Consider the following 16,866-nt stretch of genomic DNA (forward strand, 5'->3'; position numbering starts at 1 on the left):
ATTTCAGGGGCTGGACTAGTCTCTGCTGTTCTGAGAAGGTGTTGTTTTTCAACTCCCTTGTCTCGGTGCAAGATCCATTTTAGTGCACAGTGAGAGTGCCCTCCCTCTCCAGCTCTAATGAGAAGTGTTGAGCCAGTAACAGAGTGCTCTGTCAGTGCTTATTGTAAGGGGAGCATGCGGTATGCAGGAAAAGCAGAGACAAGCCCTGCCCCTGAAACAGGGTTGGGGCTGGCCTCTGCCCTCCACATTTTCCAAAACATTATAGACATTATCTAATGTTGGCATTATGATCACAACGTTTCCCAATATGTTATATGTACCCCAAATTGATGTAATTAAAAAATACAAGTCATCCAGCTTAGTATGGATTTAAAGGAAACCCGTTAGGTCAGAATTTTCAACTAAGTAAAGGCAGAGCAGTCTACAGGTTATAATCAACTTCCACTTCGTGTCAGTGTCATAGGTTTCAATCAGCGTTGAAACAAGAATATAATGTAATAGTCATGCTGTGCCTTATTCCATCACAGTCATTGGGGTGGGGAATAGATAGCACTCGGAAGTCAGGGCTGCTCTTCAGTCATGTCCATTATTCATTCAGTTGACTTCCCATTTGGCCTTTGAATATGCTGAATGGGACATCAATTAATTGAACAGTTGATAAGATTGGAAGAACAGCCATTGCTCTATCCTCTGTCCTGTTTAGAGCGAAGCAGGGCACAGTAAAATAATGATGATTTGCTCTTTTTTCACCATTGTCTGACACATATGACATTGAGATGATCTGTAAGGTAATTATAACTCCTGTCTTCTCTGCATGATCTCAGATAGGGAATTCTGACCTGACAGGTTCCCTTTAAATGAATTTGCACGATTTCGTTCCCCCCTTTTTCCTGCATCTGTTTACTGCAATGTATGTATCTGGTATAAACTTGCAAATTAGTATCATGTACAATTCTAAATGTCAAATGACATGAATATAATAATGTATTTCTATTCAGACACATAAGCTAAAAATGTTGGCACTTGATTAACTTTTCAGTATACTATCACAGACGTGCCGTGAAAGTGAGTATTTTCTGGCTCTTCTGAATTTTAGTATTTCAACACACAGTGAATCTGGGAATGATTTATGAAACTGCAGGTTAAGTTAGTAGAGGATTTATTTATTTTAGTTTCATCTTGCACAGTATATATGGCAAAGTGGAAATCTTTGCCTATTTCATAATAGATTTATTTAATGTGCTAATACTGAAGCTAATGGCTTAAACAGACAGAAAATGGCCCCTGTGCAAGAACAATATATGGGCCCTTGGCAGTGTAGGAGCTCATCTTAGTGCACAATTCCACCAGCTTTAGAGGATGTAAAAGCAAACATACAGGCTATAGTTTCCAGATATAAAAGTATCTCCTGGATTTCACCTTTTCTTTCATTAAAGCTAGTTAGGATAATTATATGTTCTTTACATTCGTCATTTATATGAAGAGAAAGTTGGTTTGATAAAAGTTTCTTATAAAATGAATTTTGTATTTTACAGGACATACTGGACGGTTATTAACATCCCTATGTTTCACCAGTCTTTCCTTTCTGTTTCTGCACATCATCTTCCAAATAACAATAAACAGCTTGGAGGCCAGAAAGACGATAAACCCTAATTTCAACTGTAAGTAGATCTTTTATTATCATAGAGGAAATATGTGCCTAAGTAATAAAGCACATGGGTGATAAGTTAGTATCCTTTTTACTCTAGTTATTCGGGGTAAATTGTGACTTTTTGGTTTTTAATGTGCACCACAAATTTATTACTCATTTGTGACATTTTTAACCTCATTTGTTCCTAAATCAAGTTTTCTTAATTTATATTTGAAAGTGAGCAGGTTTTGGAATTATAGACACTGTGTTTTCGCTCAGCAAACACCACAGTATCTTAGTTCTCATTCACACATTCAGTATTTGGTGAGTTTTTTACATTATTATTATTTATTATTTTAGCACCATTTATTCCATGGCACTTTACATGTGAGGAGGGGTATACATAATAAAAACAGGTACAATAATCTTGAACAATACAAGTCACAGCTGGTACAGGAGGAGAGAGGACCCTGCCCACGAAGGCTCACAATCTACAAATTACATCAATATTTGTATGTTAAAACCCGGAGTGGAACAATCATAGGAAAAGTATAATAGAAACATATGCACCACTTCTGTATTTATCACCCACTCCTGGTTTTGGCTTACAAATACTGATGTAAAAAACTGACCAAATACTGAAAATATGAACATGCGGATTTTCTGCATAAAGCTGTGTTCATATGTTCAATATTTGGTCAGTATTTTACCTCAGTATCTGTAAGCCAAAACCAGGAGTGGGTGATAAATACAGAAATGGTGACTTTATTCTATTATACCTTTCCTCTAATTGCCCCTTTCCTGGTTTTGGCTTACAAATACTGATGTAAAATACTGACCAAATAGTGATCGTGTGAATGTGGCCTAACACTACATTCCCACAATGAGCTATTGGAGAGTTTCTCAAGTTAAAGATTTTCTGCATATTTCTGCACCTATTACCGTAAGTAAATTGCTTGAGTTTTCTCATTGTGTTTTTTTTTACATGACTTTTTTTTTATCATATTTTTAACCCCTTAGCGACCGCCGATACGCCTTTTAACGGCGGCCGCTAAGGGTACTTAAACCACAGCGCCGTTAATTAACGGCGCCCCCCAGAGGCCGATTTTCTCCGGGGTCTCGGCTGCCGAGGGTAGCCGAGACCCCAGAGAACATGATTCGGGGGGTTTTTAACCCACCCCGCATTTGCGATCGCCGGTAATTAACCGTTTACCGGCGATCGCAAAAAAAAAAAAAAAAAAGCGATCTCTTTTTAATTTCTCTGTCCTCCGATGTGATCGCACATCGGAGGACAGAGAAAAGGGGTCCCAGGTGGCCCCCCAATACTCACCTAGCTCCCCCAATGCTCCTCGTGTCTCCCGGTGGGCGCCGCCATCTTCAAAATGGCGGGCGCATGCGCAGTGCGCCCGCCGGCCGGCACCGGGAGAATCTTTGGGGTCTCGGCTGCCGGGGGTAGCCGAGACCCCAAAGAGCACGATCGGGGTCGGTATTACCGACCCCTGTTTTGCGATCGCCGGTAATTAACTGTTTACCGGCGACCGCAAAAAAAAAAAAAAGTAAAGTGTAATTCTCTGTCCTCTGATGTGATCGCACATCAGAGGACAGAGAAATAGGGGGATTCGGGGACCCTAGCATACTCACCTAGGTCCCTGGATCCTCTTGCTGCTCCTCCTGGCCGCCGGCAGCAGAACATGGCGGACGCATGCCCAGTGCGCCCGCCATCTGTCTCCATCTGCCGGCCGGCAGGAGAACAGCAGTTGGGGCTAAAATTAGGGGTAGGGTTAGGGTTAGGGTTAGGGGTAGGGTTAGGGGTAGGGTTAGGTTAGGGTTAGGGGTAGGGTTAGGGGTAGGGTTAGGTTAGGGGTAGGGTTAGGGTTAGGGTTAGGGGTAGGGTTAGGGTTAGGGGTAGGGTTAGGGGTAGGGTTAGGGTTAGGTTAGGGGTAGGGTTAGGGGTAGGGTTAGGTTAGGGGTAGGGTTAGGTTAGGGGTAGGGTTAGGGGTAGGGTTAGGTTAGGGGTAGGGTTAGGGTTAGGTTAGGGGTAGGGTTAGGGGTAGGGTTAGGTTAGGGGTAGGGTTAGGTTAGGGGTAGGGCTAGGGTTGGGGCTAAATTTAGGGTTAGGGTTGGGGCTAAATTTAGGGTTAGGGTTGGGGCTAAACTTAGGGTTAGGCTTCTTTCACACTTACGTCGGTACGGGGCCGTCGCAATGCGTCGGCCCGACATACCGACGCACGTTGTGAAAATTGTGCACAACGTGGGCAGCAGCTGTAGTTTTTCAACACATCCGCTGCCCAATCTATGTCCTGGGGAGGAGGGGGCGGAGTTACGGCCACGCATGCGCGGTCAGAAATGGCGGATGCGACGTACAAAAAAACGTTTCATTGAACGTTTTTTGTGCCGACGCTCCGCCAAAACACAACTGATCCAGTGCACGACGGACGCGACGTGTGGCCATCCGTCACGATCCGTCGGCAATACAAGTCTATGGGCAAAAAACGCATCCTGCGGGCACATTTGCAGGATCCATTTCTTGTCCAAAACGACGGATTGCGACGGAATGCCAAACGACGCAAGTGTGAAAGTAGCCCTAGGGCTAGGGTTAGGGTTGGGGCTAAAGTTAGGGCTAGGGTTGGGGCTAAAGTTAGGGTTAGAGCTGGGATTAGGGTTAGGGTTTGGATTAGGGTTGGTATTAGGGTTAGGGTTGGCATTAGGGTTACGCTTGGGATTAGGGTTAGGTTTGGGATTAGGGTTAAGGTTAGGGTTGTGATTAGGGGTGTATTGGGATTAGGGTTAGGTTTGAGGTTAGGGTTGAGATTAGGATTAGGGGTGTGTTGGATTTAGGGTTTTGATTAGGGTTATGGTTAGGGTTGACTTGGGGTAAGGGTTGTGATTATGGTTAGGGTTAGTGATTAGGATTATGGATGAGGTTGGGATTAGGGTTAGGGGTGTGTTGGGGTTAGGGTTGGAGCTAGAATTGGGGGGTTTCCACTGTTTAGGTACATCAGGGGGTCTCCAAACACGACAGCCAATTTTGCGCTCAAAAAGTCAAATGGTGCTCCCTCCCTTCTGAGCTCTGCCGTGCGCCCAAACAGTGGGTTACCCCCACATATGGGGCATCAGCGTACTCGGGATAAATTGGACAACAACTTCTTGGGTCCAATTTCTCTTGTTACCCTTGTGAAAATAAAAACTTGGGGGCTACAAAATCTTTTTTGTGAAAAAAAAATATTTTTTATTTTCACGACTCTGCATTCTAAACTTCTGTGAAGCACTTGGGCATTCAAAGTTCTCACCACACATCTAGATAAGTTCCTTGGGGGGTCTAGTTTCCAAAATGGGGTCACTTGTGGGGGGTTACTACAGTTTAGGTACATCAGGGGCTCTGCAATCGCAACATAATGCCCACAGACCATTCTATCAAAGTCTGCATTCCAAAAAGGCGCTCCTTCCCTTCCGAGCTCTGCCGTGCGCCCAAACACTGGTTTACCGCCACATATGGCACATCAGCGTACTCGGGATAAATTGGACAACAACTATTGCAGTCCAATTTCTCCTGTTACACTTGTGAAAATAAAAACTTGGGGGCTACAATATCTTTTTTGTGGAAAAAAAAAATATTTTTTATTTTCACGACTCTGCATTCTAAACTTCTGTGAAGCACTTGAGCATTCAAAGTTCTCACCACACATCTAGATAAGTTCCTTGGGGGGTCTAGTTTCCAAAATGGGGTCACTTGTGGAGGGTTTCTACTGGTTAGGTACATCAGGGGCTCTGCAAATGCAACATAATACCCGCAGACCATTCTATCAAAGTCTGCATTCCAAAACGGCGCTCCTTCCTTCCGAGCTCTGCCGTGCGCCCAAACAGTGGTTTACCCCCACATATGGGGTACCAGCATACTCAGGACAAATTGGACAACAACTTTTGGGGTCCAGTTTCTCTTGTTACCCTTGTGAAAATAAAAATTTGGTGGCTAAAAAATCTTTTTTGTGGAAAAAAAAAATATTTTTTATTTTCACGGCTCTGCATTATAAACTTCTGTGAAGCACTTGGGCATTCAAGGTTCTCACCACACATCTAGATAAGTTCCATGGGGGGTCTAGTTTCCAAAATGGGGTCACTTGTGGGGGATTTCTACTGTTTAGGCACATCAGGGGCTCTCCAAACGCGACATGGCGTCCAATCTCAATTCCAGCCAATTCTACATTGAAAAAGTAAAACGGCACTCCTTCTCTTCCAAGCTCTGCGGTGCGCCCTAACAGTTGTTTACCCCCACATATTGGGTATCAGCGTACTCAGGAGAAATTGCACAACAACTTTTGTGGTCTAATTTCTCCTGTTACCCTTGTGAAAATAAGAATTTGTGGGCAAAAAGATCATTTTTGTGTAAACAAAAGCGATTTTTTATTTTCACGGCTCTACGTTATAAACTTCTGTGAAGCACTTGGGGGTTCAAAGTGCTCACCACACATCTAGATAAGTTCCTTAAGGGGTCTAGTTTCCAAAATGGTGTCACTTGTGGGGAGTTTCCACTGTTTAGGCACATCAGGGGCTCTCTAAACGTGACATGGCGTCCGATCTCAATTCCAGCCAATTCTGCATTGAAAAAGTCAAACGGCGCTCCTTCACTTCTAAGTTCTGCGGTGCGCCCTAACAGTGGTTTACCCCCACATATGGGGTATTGGCGTATTCAGGAGAAATTGCATAACAAAATTTATGGTTACATTTCTGTTTTTACACTTGTGAAAATAAAAAAAATGGTTCTGAATTAAGATGTTTGCAAAAAAAAGTTAAATGTTCATTTTTTCCTTCCACATTGTTTCAGTTCCTGTGAAGCACGTAAAGGGTTAATAAACTTCTTGAATGTGGTTTTGAGAACCTTGATGGGTGTAGTTTTTAGAATGGTGTCACACTTCATTATTTTCTATCATATAGACCCCTCAAAATGACTTCAAATGTGATGTGGTCCCTAAAAAAAAATGGTGTTGTAAAAATGAGAAATTGCTGGTCAACTTTTAACCCTTATAACTCCCTAACAAAAAAAAATTTTGTTTCCAAAATTGTGCTGATGTAAAGTAGACATGTGGGAAATGTTATTTATGAACTATTTTTTATGACATATCTCTCTGATTTAAGGGCATAAAAATACAAAGTTTGAAAACTGCAAAATTTTAAAAATTTTCGCCATATTTCCGTTTTTTTCCATAAATAATCGCAAGTAATATCGAAGAAATGTTACCACTAACATGAAGTACAATATGTCACAAAAAAACAATCTCAGAATCAGCGGGATCCGTTGAAGCGTTCCAGAGTTATAACCTCATAAAGTGACAGTGGTCAGAATTGCAAAAATTGGCCTGGTCATTAAGTACCAAATTGGCTCTGTCACTAAGGGGTTAATGCTTCAATTTTTGTCTCTTGGTGGTATGTCTTGTTTTAAGCAAAGCTGCTTTGTTTTTGATAGTTCCTGGTATTCTATTAGGAAATTCTGCACAATAAACTCAGCGTACCCACAAGAGAAATTGTCATGTTGCAGATTTAAAACAGACACCACAGGTCAGTTTACGTTGAGTAAAAAAGAAAATCCCCTGCACTTTGAGGGAACTGTAAGACGCTGCGTTTTTGCCAAAGAGAAAGTATGCAGCATCAAATATTCACCAAAAACTCATTATGGGCACACAACCTTAAATGCAGAAAATCCACAGGTAAAAACACACTTGCATTTTTAGTGCGTTTCTCGTGTGGAAATACACTAAAAATGCATGTAATCTGCACATGGCTGTACCAATAACGTTTTGTCAATACTAAATACCAGTAGCTTTATTTAAATCATGACATACCCAATAGAGACAAAACCCACTGCATCAAACTAATCGCTGGTTGTATTGAGAAAAAGGATCAGAATTGATCTGAAACGTATAGTATATCTACACTCTGTGTCTGGTTTACATTGTTTGTGGATTATTCAATAAAGTTGTTGATTATTTTATTTGGATCCTGGGAACTGAATGTTTTTTTGTTTTCCTCTGTGTGATCTATGCACCTGGTGGTGAATGAGCTGGACTTTTCTTTGCTATTAAACATTTCATTAAAGAAGCACTCCCATTAAAGATTTTATTCTCATAATAATAATAATAATTTTATTTCTATAGCGCCAACATATTCCGCAGCACTTTACATTTTAGAGGGGACTTGTACATACAATAGACATTACAGCATAACACTAAATACATAGATCAAAACAGATGCCAAGAGGAATGAGGGCCCTGCTCGCAAGCTTACAGTCTATGAGGAAAAGGGAAGACATGAAAGATGCATGGTAGCAATTGCCTTTGTTGTTCGGACCAGCCAAAGTGTAAGAATCGGGTGTTCATGTAATGCTGGTTATCACCCTAAGTGTGTAACAGTACAGACACAGAGGGCTATTAAATGCTTAGAGCGTGTGAGAACATGATGTGAGGAACCTGGTTATGGTAAAAATTTTGAATGGGCAACACAGGGATAGTTAGGTTAATGTGTTGAGGCGGTAAGCCAGTCTGAACAAATGCGTTTTAGGGCACACTTAAAACTTGAGAGGATTGGGGATGCACTGTCCTCCCTCCCCTACTACACCTCACTCACTCTCTGACTTTGAACCAGTCACAGAAAAAGAAGTAATCAGGCTCCTTGCATCTTTTCACCCACCCACTTGCACCAGTGACCCCATTCCATCACATCTCCTCCAGTCCCTTTCCCCTGCTGTCACCGCTCACCTAACAAAAATATTCAATCTCTCTCTCTTTTCTGGTATCTTTCCCTCCTCATTTAAGCATGCCATCATACATCCATTACTTAAAAAACCATCCCTTGATCAAAACTGTGCCGCTAACTATAGACCTGTCTCTAATCTTCCCTTCATCTCTTAACTCCTCGAATGCCTGGTCCACTCCCGTCTTACCCGCTATCACTCAGATAACTCTCTTCTTGACCCTCTACAATCCGGTTTCCGCTCTTTACACTCTACTGAAACTTCCCTTACTAGAGTCTCTAATGATTTACTAACAGCTAAATCTAATGGTCACTACTCCATGCTAATTCTCTTGGGTTTCTCTGCAGCATTCGACACTGTGGATCATCAGCTCCTCCTTACTATGCTTCGCTCCATCGGCTTCAAGGACAACATTTTCTCCTGGTTCTCCTATCTCTCTGACCGCTCCTTCACTGTATATTTTGCTGGCTCCTCCTCCTCTTATCTTCCCCTTACTGTTGGGGTTCCTCAAGGATCGGTTCTAGGCCCCCTTCTCTTCTCTTTGTATACTGCCCCTATTGGTCAAACAATCAATAGATTTGGTTTCCAGCACCATCTCTATGCAGATGACACTCAATTATACACCTCTTCTCCTGATATCACGTCTGCCTTTTTAGAAAACACCAGTGATTGTCTTACCGCTGTCTCTAACATCATGTCCTCCCTCTATCTGAAACTGAACCTATCAAAAATGGAACTTCTTGTGTTTCCTCGCTCTACTAATGTACCTATGCCCGACATTGCCATTTCCGTGTGTGGTTTCGCTATTACTCCCCAGCAACATGCCCACTGTCTTGGGGTCATGCTTGATTCTGAACTTCCATTCACCCCCCCACATCCAATCACTGGCTCGCTCTTATGTGCACCTCAAAAACATTTCTAGAATTCGACCTTTTCTTACTTTCGGCTCTGTAAAATCTTACTGTTTCTCTTATTCATTCTCATCTGGACTATTGTAATTCTCTACTAATCGGTCTCCCTCTTACCAAACTCTCCCTTCTCCAATCTGTCCTAAATGCTGCAGCCAGAATCATGTTCCTCACCAACCATTATACCGATACCTCTACTAACTTGTGTGTTGTGAATTCTGCTCTTGGGCTCCCTCCGGTGGTTATGAGTGGTAGTGCTGCTGTCTGTGGATCGCAGCATTTATCAGGTGTGTTCAATTTGGACTCAGCTATTTAGTCCTGCTTGATCCTTTAGTCAGTGCCAGTTGTCCATTGTTTTTGGAGGATTCACATCCATTTCTGGTCTCTCCTGTTTGCTGTGCTTTTCAACAAAGATAAGTCCTGGCTTTGTTTTTGCTGTCCACCTGCTGTGGACCTTATAGTTCTGTACATTTTCATGTTTTGTCTTGTCCAGCTTTGTCTGTGAAGGATTTTTTGCAGCCAAGCTGTGTCTCTGGAGATGCAGATATACCCTCCATGTCTTTAGTCAGATGTGGTGATTTGTATTTTCTGTGGTGGATATTTTCTAGTGTTTTAATACTGACCGCATAGTACTCTGTCCTATTCTTTCTGTTTAGCTAGTATGGCCTCCTATGCTAAATCCTGATTTCATGTTTGCGTATGTTATTTCCCTCTCCTCTCACAGTCAATATTTGTGGGGGGCTGTCTATCCTTTGGGGATTTTCTCTGAGGCAAGATAGGTTTACTGTTTCTGTCTTTAGGGGTAGTTAGTTCTTAGGCTGTGTCGAGGGGTCTAGGGAGTGTTAGGTACCCCCACGGCTACTTCTAGTTGCGCTGCTAAGTTCAGGGTTTGCGGTCAGTACAGGTACCACCTTCTCCAGAGTACGTCTCATGCTGCTCCTAGGCCACCAGGTCATAACACTTGTGCCAGTCATTACACTGGTTACCCATCTACTCCCGAATCCAGTACAAACTTATTGCCCTCTCCCACAAAGCACTCCTTGGCTCAGCACCACCCTGCATCTCCTCCCTTGTCTCAGTCTACCACCCTATCCGTGCCCTCTGTTCTGCTAATGACCTGAGGTTAACATCCTCAATAATCAGAACCTCCCACTCCCGTCTCCAAGACTTTTCTTTGGAATGCACTACCCAAGTTAACACAATTAATCCCCAATCCCCACAGTTTTAAGCGTGCCCTAAAAATGAATTTGTTCAGACTGGCCAACCGTCTCAATGCATTAACCTAACTATCTCTGTGTTGCCCATTCAAAGTTTTTTTTACCATAACCAGGTTCCTCGCTTCATGTTCTCACATGCTTCATGCATCTAATAGCCCTCTGTATCTGTATTGTTACATACTTAGGCTGATAACCGGTTCATGCAGCATTACATGAACACCCGATTCTTACATTTTGGCTGTTCTGAACAACGAAAACAATTGTTACCATCCACCTTTCATGTCTCCCCTTTTCCTCATAAATTGTAAGCTTTCGAGCAAGACCCTCATTCCCCTTGATATCTGTTTTGGTCTTTGAATTTATTGTTATGCTGTAATGTCTTTTGTCTGTACAAGTCTCCTCTAAAATGTAAAGTGCTGCGGAATATTTTGGCGCTATAGAAATAAAATTATTATTAATCATATTAACCTGGGTAGTGCATTCCAAAGAACTGGCGCAGCACGTGAAAAGTCTTGGAGACGGGAGTGTGAGGTTTTGATTATTGAGGATGCTAACCTCAGGTCATTAGCAGAATGGAGGGCACGGGTAGGGTGGTAGATTGAGGCGTGGGAGGAGATGTAGGGTGGTGTTGAGCCATGGAGTGCTTTGTGGGTGAAGGTAATAAGTTTGTACTGGATTCTGGAGTGGATGGGTAACCAGTATAATGACTTGCACAAGGTAGAGGCATCGGTGTAATAATTGGTGAGGAATATGATCCTGGCTGCATCATTCAAGACAGATTGGAGAGGGGAGTTTGGTAAGAGGGAGACCGATGAGTAGAAAGTTACAATAGTCCAGACAAGAATGAATAAGAGAAACAGTGAGAGTTTTTGCAGAGTCAAAAGTAAGAAAGGGTCGAATTCTAGAAATGTTTTTGAGGTGCAGATAACAAGAGCCAGTGATTGTATGTGGGTGCTGAATGAAAGCTTGAAATCAAGTATGACCCCAAGACAGCGGGCGTGTTGCTGGGGAGTAATGGAGGAACCACACACGGAAACGGCAATGTTGGGCATAGGTACATTAGTAGAGGGAGGAAACATATGGAGCTCAGTTTTTGACAGGTTCCGTTTCAGATAGAGGGAGGGCATGATGTTAGAGACAGCTGTAAGACAATCACTGGTGTTATCTAAAAAGGCAGGCGTGATATCTCTTATTTCATAGGGATTGAGAAGGGGTTGTCCAAGTAGTTGATATCATCTTCAATTTTTTATCTTTATATTGTAGTTTAACGCAATTACAGTATTACCCAATTTATACATTTTTTATATTTCACCACTTTTGCAGTAGAAATTATTTTTTTCTGGTCAGGCATCATATTCTGAGAGCTATATTAGTTTCCTTTTTTTCAGGACTGTATAAAGTACTTCATTTTTGTGTAATGAGCTGTGCTTTTTATTGCTACTTGCTTGGGGTGCATGCAACTTTTGACTACATTTTATTATATTTTTTTGCAATGTAGGATTTGCAAAATAAGCAATTTCTTAAGTGTTTTTCAACATTATTTTTGCGGTTATTACTGACTGAAATAAATAATGAAGTAGTTTTAAAGTGAGATTAATGATGAATAGAGCAATACAAAATATGTGTTGTTTTTGTGGTGGTCTGCATTTTGTTTTGTTTTGTTTTTTTTCTGCAAATTAACTATTTTTTATCTTTAAAAGGTTTGTCAAGGACTATTTTTTTTTACTATTGGCCTAAAAACGAACAGGCATGTAGTTGCTAACAGAGGCAACTATCTGCCTGTTCGATCCAGCCCCTTCTCAGAGCTGTCACCAACCGCTCATGCCAGTGATTCAGCTGCTCCACATCAGCAGAGCATATCTTCTTCTTCTGGGCTGCTCTGTTGACAGGGCGTGACTGCTGACGTCATGCTGATTGACAGCCTGCTGCCCACAGTTAGGAAGTAGGAAAGCAGCTGTCAATCAGCATATCATTGGCAGTCATGCCCTGTCAACAGAACAACCGGAAGAAGAAGAGCTGCTTTTATCAATGTGACATCAGCAGGAGCCGCTGAATCACTGGCAGGAGTGGTCTGTTTTGTGGGAAATAATACAATATGCCTAAAGTATCGAAAGTAGAATTTATTTTTCCCACATTCATAGTTAGGCAAATGGAAGTGATTAGTTAAAACTATTTTTTCATAGCTCTGGGTATCATAAAAATGAGCCCATAAGTGTACACATATGTATTCAAACTGATGTGAACCTAAAGATAATATAACAATTTCCATCTGTTTTCTGATCCATCCGGACAATCAGTGGGAACATCCATGTTTTTATGTAGCTTTATTTTCTGTAGAGATAAGATCATTTCATTAGGACTGACCGTTGGCTCTTCAGATAGAGGATGTAAATTCTATTGTTATCTTTATAGCATCAACAATACTTTTCATTTGGCAGAAGTCTATTAAATGGTTGAAATGCTCTGCTGTCTTTTAAAAGGGCTGTCACTTCAAATTAAAATATTGAGGATTTATTGCAGTGTTAAAATCCCTTATCAGTGCAGTATATCTCATTACTACTGAATATGTAGATAATGTAAAAACTGATAAAGTAGTGTGGATCCAAGATACTGGTGAAAATGGCCTCATAGCACCTGTAAATCAAGATGAAATTACAATACAGATAGTAATGCAACTTCAGTTGTTCATTATAGAGAAATAGTTCAATACTACAGCTGTATGCTACATTATATCTGTCTTTGTGATTTTAAGGCAATTTTTAGTAACTAAATTGCTATCACTGTAGTAAGGTGTATTTCATAATCATCTGATCAATAGCTGTCTTGCTAATTTGAGATTGAGCATAAAAAATTTACATTTTTAACTTCTTCACGACAAAGAGTTTATAACATGCTGATCACCAAATGATATTTCAGGAATCATTGAAGTAAATGAAGATGGTTTCACAAATGCATAATATGGTTGAAGTTTTGCAGCATTATCACATTTTCAAGTCCTGGCCCAAACATGATTCTGATATCTCTATCAGCAACATATGGACATATAATGTTGATAGTTTGGGTGATTAGGCCTAAAATTCTCTAAAGGGACAAAAAAATAAAGTAAAAAATAAAAATCTTTAGAAAGAAATTTTTTAAAAAAAAATTAGCAATAATGGTATCACTGTGTTCATAAATGTCTGATCTATCAAAATATAAAATTACACCACAAAATATAAATTGTTGAAAAAAAATATAAAAATGTATTGCTCTTGAAATAAGAAAAAAATGAAGTTCAAAATCTGAACATCGCCCAGTCGAGAATGGGTTAAAATGCCCTGATTTCTAAACATCTATGTCAGACTAAGGGTACGTTCACATTTGCGGTTTGCGCCGCAGCGTCGCCGCCGCAACAAAACGCATGCGTCGTGCGGCCCTATCTTTAACATTGGCGCCGCATGGGGCCGCATGTGCATGCGTTGTGTTGCGTTTTACGCCGCATGCGGCGTTAGGGCGCACCTGTCTGGGCGCGGCAAATGCAACATGTTGGATTTTTTGTGCGGCGCCGACCTTTTAAAAAACGCATGCGTCGTGCGGCCCTATCTTTAACATTGGCGCCGCATGGGGCCGCATGTGCATGCGTTTTGCTGCGTTTTTGTTTGCGTTGTGCATTGCGGCGACGACGCTGCGGCGCACAACGCAAATGTGAACTTAGACTAAGAAAATACTTGCTCTCCCTGATTTAGCCAAATGTACATGGGTAAATTTTGTGTAGTGGGCTGTGGCACAGGAGCTCCTTTTGGTTCTGTACTGTCTATGAGGGCATACAGATATTTTTTTGTCAAATGGACCTATACCAAACCTGACTTATGAAATCCATGTATGCATTCAACTAAAGTCCAAAGAAGTGTTGTGGTACAGTAAAGCCCTAGGGGTCTATGGATGGTATATGGGTAATTCTTGTCATGTATTTGGGGTTTTGAGGGAAAGTAATTGGATGCTATTTACATAAAATTAAACCCTTAAAAGGGTCTTCTAATCAAAGAAGAAAAGTCTCCAGTCACTCTATCGAACTAGACAGTGCTGAATAGTGTGCGATGTACACACTGTCACAATTTCCTTATACAGTTAGGGCCAGAAATATTTGGACAGTGACACAATTTTCGCGAGTTGGGCTCTGCATGCCACCACATTGGATTTGAAATGAAACCTCTACAACAGAATTCAAGTGCAGATTGTAACGTTTAATTTGAAGGGTTGAACAAAAATATCTGATAGAAAATTTAGGAATTGTACACATTTCTTTACAAACACTCCACATTTTAGGAGGTCAAAAGTAATTGGACAAATAAACATATCCCAAACAAAATATTTTTATTTTCAATATTTTGTTGCAAATCCTTTGGAGGCAATCACTGCCTTAAGTCTGGAACCCATGGACATCACCAAACGCTGGGTTTCCTCCTTCTTAATGCTTTGCCAGGCCTTTACAGCCGCAGCCTTCAGGTCTTGCTTGTTTGTGGGTCTTTCCGTCTTAAGTCTGGATTTGAGCAAGTGAAATGCATGCTCAATTGGGTTTAGATCTGGAGATTGACTTGGCCATTGCAGAATGTTCCACTTTTTGGCACTCATGAACTCCTGGGTAGCTTTGGCTGTATGCTTGGGGTCATTGTCCATCTGTACTATGAAGCGCCGTCCAATCAACTTTGCAGCATTTGGCTGAATCTGGGCTGAAAGTATATCCCGGTACACTTCAGAATTCATCCGGCTACTCTTGTCTGCTCTTATGTCATCAATAAACACAAGTGACCCAGTGCCATTGAAAGCCATGCATGCCCATGCCATCACGTTGCCGCCACCATGTTTTACAGAGGATGTGGTGTGCCTTGGATCATGTGCCATTCCCTTTCTTCTCCAAACTTTTTTCTTCCCATCATTCTGGTACAGGTTGATCTTTGTCTCATCTGTCCATAGAATACTTTTCCAGAACTGAGCTGGCTTCTTGAGGTGTTTTTCTGCAAATTTAACTCTGGCCTGTCTATTTTTGGTATTGATGAATGGTTTGCATCTAGATGTGAACCCTTTGTATTTACTGTCATGGAGTCTTCTCTTTACTGTTGACTTAGAGACAGATACACCTACTTCACTGAGAGTGTTCTGGACTTCAGTTGATGTTGTGAACGGGTTCTTCTTCACCAAATTAAGTATGCGGCGATCATCCACCACTGTTGTCATCCGTGGACGCCCAGGCCTTTTTGAGTTCCCAAGCTCACCAGTCAATTCCTTTTTTCTCAGAATGTACCCAACTGTTGATTTTGCTACTCCAAGCATGTCTGCTATCTCTCTGATGGATTTTTTCTTTTTTTTCAGCCTCATGATGTTCTGCTTCACCTCAATTGAGAGTTCCTTTGACCGCATGTTGTCTGCTCACAGCAACAGCTTCCAAATGCAAAACCACACACCTGGAATCCACCCCTGACCTTTTAACTACTTCATTGATTACAGGTTAACGAGGGAGACGCCTTCAGAGTTAATTGCAGCCCTTAAAGTCCATTGTCCAATTACTTTTGGTCCCTTGAAAAAGAGGACGCTATGCATTACAGAGCTATGATTCCTAAACCCTTTCTCCGATTTGGATGTGGAAACTATCATATTGCAGCTGGGAGTGTGCACTTTCAGCCCATATTATATATATAATTGTATTTCTGAACATGTTTTTGTAAACAGCTAAAATAACAAAACTTGTGTCACTGTCCAAATATTTCTGGCCCTAACTGTATTTCCCCGTGTAAGTGATCATGTGAACAAATGCATACTTGTTGTGCTGACTAGAATCATCAGTCGTCCCTCAATTCTCTTCTGGTTGAGAGAAGTCTTCATGTGACTGCATCAGGAATACATGAGAGTTGTGACAGTGTGAACATTCAGCTCTCCATAGTCACAAAAAGTGCAGACATTCATTCCTAGACCAGAAAAACCCTTTAAAATACTCAACCTTTCTTATAATTCATGAGTTTTGAAAATGTGTAGATTTTCTAAGCGGCTTACGAATGATTTGCAGCAGAAAGCGAACTCTCCTTCCTCAGCTCTTTCCATAATGCCCATAGACCGAAGACTATGATCGTTTCTTGAATACCTATGAACATAAGGAGTCGGATGTACAGGACTACACAGAGGCTGAATAGCTCTTATGTGAAAGCCTAAAATTGTGTGCACTGCTATACAGTTTCCTTGTCCGTGTCTTTGAGCTTTTGCCAACATTATGCATATCTGAAATATTATATGTCCTGGTTTAACCTAATGATCATACGGTATGTTTTTTTTTACCATATTGGTAATGTGGCAATGATAATATAGAAGAACAAAGAACTTCATGTAAATAAAGTT

At 41.3% G+C, this 16,866-nt stretch overlaps 1 protein-coding gene across 1 annotated transcript in view; it reads left to right on the plus strand.

Annotated features, from left to right (window-relative positions):
- The window catches only part of PIEZO2 (piezo type mechanosensitive ion channel component 2), a 628,465-nt gene that overhangs the window by 253,104 nt on the left and 358,495 nt on the right, over nt 1-16,866 (plus strand). Inside the window, exon 3 of the mRNA XM_069731039.1 lies at nt 1,536-1,661. Coding sequence (XP_069587140.1) covers nt 1,536-1,661 — 126 coding nt within the window. The remainder of the gene's footprint in view (nt 1-1,535; nt 1,662-16,866) is intronic.

The sequence above is a fragment of the Ranitomeya imitator genome, chromosome 6 (genome assembly GCF_032444005.1).
Source record: "Ranitomeya imitator isolate aRanImi1 chromosome 6, aRanImi1.pri, whole genome shotgun sequence".
Taxonomy (NCBI): domain Eukaryota; kingdom Metazoa; phylum Chordata; class Amphibia; order Anura; family Dendrobatidae; genus Ranitomeya; species Ranitomeya imitator.